The sequence below is a fragment of the Aphis gossypii genome, unplaced genomic scaffold, assembly GCF_020184175.1.
Source record: "Aphis gossypii isolate Hap1 unplaced genomic scaffold, ASM2018417v2 Contig00369, whole genome shotgun sequence".
Classification (NCBI taxonomy): domain Eukaryota; kingdom Metazoa; phylum Arthropoda; class Insecta; order Hemiptera; family Aphididae; genus Aphis; species Aphis gossypii.
In genome coordinates, this window is record NW_026083082.1 from 41,214 (window position 1) to 44,982 (window position 3,769).

The 3,769-nt window shown below is 27.7% G+C and overlaps 1 protein-coding gene across 1 annotated transcript; it reads left to right on the plus strand.

Annotated features, from left to right (window-relative positions):
- The first annotated feature begins 385 nt into the window (after nucleotides 1-385).
- On the plus strand, nucleotides 386-3,008 carry LOC114124217 (uncharacterized). The gene is made up of 2 exons (XM_027987405.2): nucleotides 386-618; nucleotides 818-3,008. The coding sequence occupies exon 2, from the start codon at nucleotides 1,194-1,196 to the stop codon at nucleotides 2,646-2,648; it is 1,455 nt and encodes a 484-aa protein (XP_027843206.2). The 5' UTR covers nucleotides 386-618; nucleotides 818-1,193; the 3' UTR covers nucleotides 2,649-3,008.
- The last annotated feature ends 761 nt before the right edge of the window (nucleotides 3,009-3,769 follow it).

Sequence of the window (3,769 nt, forward strand, 5' to 3'; positions counted from 1 at the left end):
TTTGACGAAAATTCGTCAAAATTATGAATATTTGCAAATTATTTTGTATAAACCACCTTTTTCACCAACAACTGGAAATGATATCCTAGGCTGACAAATCATCTTCGTTCAGAATCATTTTTCGTATACAATGATACCTATCATTGCATTCAAATTTAACCTAGCCTAGTCCGAGGTCAACCCCACCCCCTAATGTACAGCAAAACGGTACCCACTTTCCCGCTATTTATAGTTAATAGAAAATATAAGTAACCTAACTTAGTTAAAAATAAGTTACTTTTTTTTTAGTATAAAATTAATAATTATACCTGCCTACCTTATTTTAAGCGAACAAATAACATAATAATTCAATAAATGTCTTAAACATTTTAAATAAATGTAGGGTAAAGTCGCCAATATTGGACCGGCTCTTTAATTGGACCACCTCAATTAATCAGCTGTTAAACATAACTAATGATTATAACATTCATACATTTGTTTAAAACCGTTTTAAAACGTCTTTGGAATTATCACATATTGTTATCAATCATCGCTATCAATGTGATATCACTTAATCCAAAAACCGTCATTTTCATGCTGTTTTTTTTAAATATTCCTTAAGCTTTTACAGTAAAATAGGTAAGTAAACTACACTTAATTAATAAATGGTGTTATAAGCAATTTTGTATAGAAGCTAATCGTTTAAAATAATTTACATTTATATTGATATTGAAATGTATCCATCAATTATTCTAAAAAAAAACAAAGTTGCTTGTATTGAACCACCAATAGTTTCCAAAAATGGACCATTCAAATAGTTCATAATTTTATTTTATAGACATGGCTAAACGTGGAAAATATGGAAAATGGTCAGAAGAAGATCTACAACATGCTATCAGAGCATATAGTAACAACATTTATGGTCTCAATCAGTGCCAAAGAGTATATGGTGTTCCAAAAGCTACAATTAAGAGGCACTCCGACAATAAAAATATATTTGTTAATGGACAGAAAAAATTTGGTACACCAACTACGTTTAACATAGACATGGAAAAAGAATTGGTTAGTCATATTTTAGCTTTAGACTCCTTATTTTTTGGATATACTATTACTGATATAAGAAAATTAGCATACGATATAGCAGAAAAGTATTCTCTAAATCACAAATTTAAAAAGAGAAGAAAATAGCAGGTAAAAAATGGTTTTATTTGTTTATGAAACGAAATCCAAATATAGTACTCAGACAACCTGAAGCAACATCGATGGCTAGAGCCAAAGGATTTAACAAAGAAAATGTTATGAGCTTTTTTGACTTATTGGAAAAAATTGTAGACCAAAATAAATTAACTGCTAATAGAGTTTTTAACGTTGACGAGTCAGGGTTTACAACAGTACAGAAGAAACCACAAAAAGTTATCTCTCAAAAAGGCAAACGTTATGTTGGGTCCATAACTAGTGGAGAAAGGGGTATTAATACCACTATTGTTTGCTGCACAAATGCTGCTGGATTTTATATTCCACCCATGATAATTTTTAAAAGGAAACGTAAAGCGCCAGAATTAGAAATTGGTGCACCTTCAGGTAGTATAGTTGAGATTTCTGACACTGGATACATTAATTCTGAACTATTTGTATCTTGGTTAAAACATTTTCATTCATGTGTAAAATCTACAATTGATGAGCCAGTTTTATTATTATTGGATGGACACACAACACACAGCAAAAATTTGGAGGCATTAATATTTGCTAAGGAACATGGTATCATTTTATTGCAACTACCTGGGCACACCACTCATCGTTTACAACCTCTCGACGTTGCATTTTTCAAACCATTGGGATTATACTACATACAAAGTCAAGAAAAGTGGTTAAGACAGAATTATGGTAAAACCATTTCTCAATACCAGGTTACAGGTTTGTTAAATGAAGCGTATGGTCGTGCAGCAACAATAGGTACAGCTGAAAATGGTTTCCGAGGCTCTGGAATTTGGCCAGTAAATAGACATTTATTTGAAGATCATCATTTTATTGTTTCAAATAATTTAAATAGATCTTCTACTCCTAATGAGAATGTAAGTGAAGACATGGAAAATGATCAAGTGGATTTAAACAGTAAAACAAATGATATGGAAGAAAATAAAAATATTACTGTCACTGATAATACTATAAATAGGTCTACATTTTTGAAAGTAATTGAAGAAATCTCACCTATACCCAAAACTCAAAGAGATACTAATGCAAAACCAAAAAAATCTGCACAAAAGGCAGTTGTTTTAACAAGCAGTCCCTATAAAAACTTACTAGAAAGCAGTAAAGCACAGCAAACAATAAAAAAAGGACCACCAAAAAAAAAACTTTTTTCTGCAGCAAAAATTGATGGTGTTAAAACCAAAAATAAAAAAATTGAAAAATCTAAGGAATTAGAAAAGAAAAAGATACTGAATGAACAAGGAAGTCAACATAAAAAGAAAAAATTGAAAAATATACCATCTACATCAAAAAATGTTGGTAATGTTAGTTGGTACTGTCCTCTCTGTCAGGAAGAAAAAATAATTGATATGGTCATGTGCAAAAAATGTTCAATATGGTTTCATGAAGAGTGTTTAGGATTGAATCGTGGTGACACATTTGAAGAGTGTCATTGGTGTACTGAAAAAAGTGACCAGTAAAAATTACTACAGATTCAATATTTAAAATTAAATAAAGACCATGATTACCTATATTTTAAATTTATTAGGTATAAAGACTTACCTAATTATAACTTAAGACTGAAAATATTAATTTTGTAAAATGATTGATTTTAAACTAGTCAGTAAAGTAGTGACTGATAACTTTTAAATTGTTTTTTATTATATTATTCTAAAAATGTTGTTTATTTTTTAAATTTAACCAAGAAGGTATAAAAATGTTGTTTATTTTATAAAAATTACTAGTCAGTATGGTATGACTGATAACTTTTAAATTGTACTTATTATTTTATTATTCTAAAATTGTTTTTTATTATATTATTCTAAAAATGTTGTTTATTTTATAAAAATTACTAGTCAGTATGGTATGACTGATAACTTTTAAATTGTACTTATTATTTTATTATTTTAAAAATTTGTTTGTTTATAAAAGTATCTGTTTTTATTAATAAATATAATATATTATGTATATTTTTACATATTCCAAAAGAGATAATTTGATTTAATTATTTCTAATTTATTTATGAACAAAATGTATAATTAAATATTAGGAGTGTATATGGACAAGATATAGGTGGTCCAATTAAAGATATAGGCGGTCCAAATTGGGCAACCGGTTGTCTATGTTGGACCACTTGGTGCATTTTTGAAAAGTAAAAAGATGTTACTGTTGAAACATTAAAAAAAAAACTAACCATGCCAAAATGTTGTTTACATGTTTAACTATCATCTTAGTGCAGTTAAATACTTATTATTTTAAATTGTTAGCTGTAATACTCATAAATGTCCAAAGTGGTCCAAGGTAGGCAACTCTACCCTATGTAATAAAGTTATTTTCTGTAGGTGCTTATATTTGTATATTAATATATTATACTTTAATCAATGATGAAATCCAAAAAAATAATAAAACAATTGTTATGTATTTGTTGACGTAAATGATCTACAACTATACTAAATATTATTTAATAGAATATAATTAATTGGTTACACAATATATAAATATATTGAGTAAAATAATAAAATATTCAATTAATAGTAAGAATACAATATTTAATCAAACCATTATTGTATTTTACCATTTTAGTATATAGTACCTAGTTACC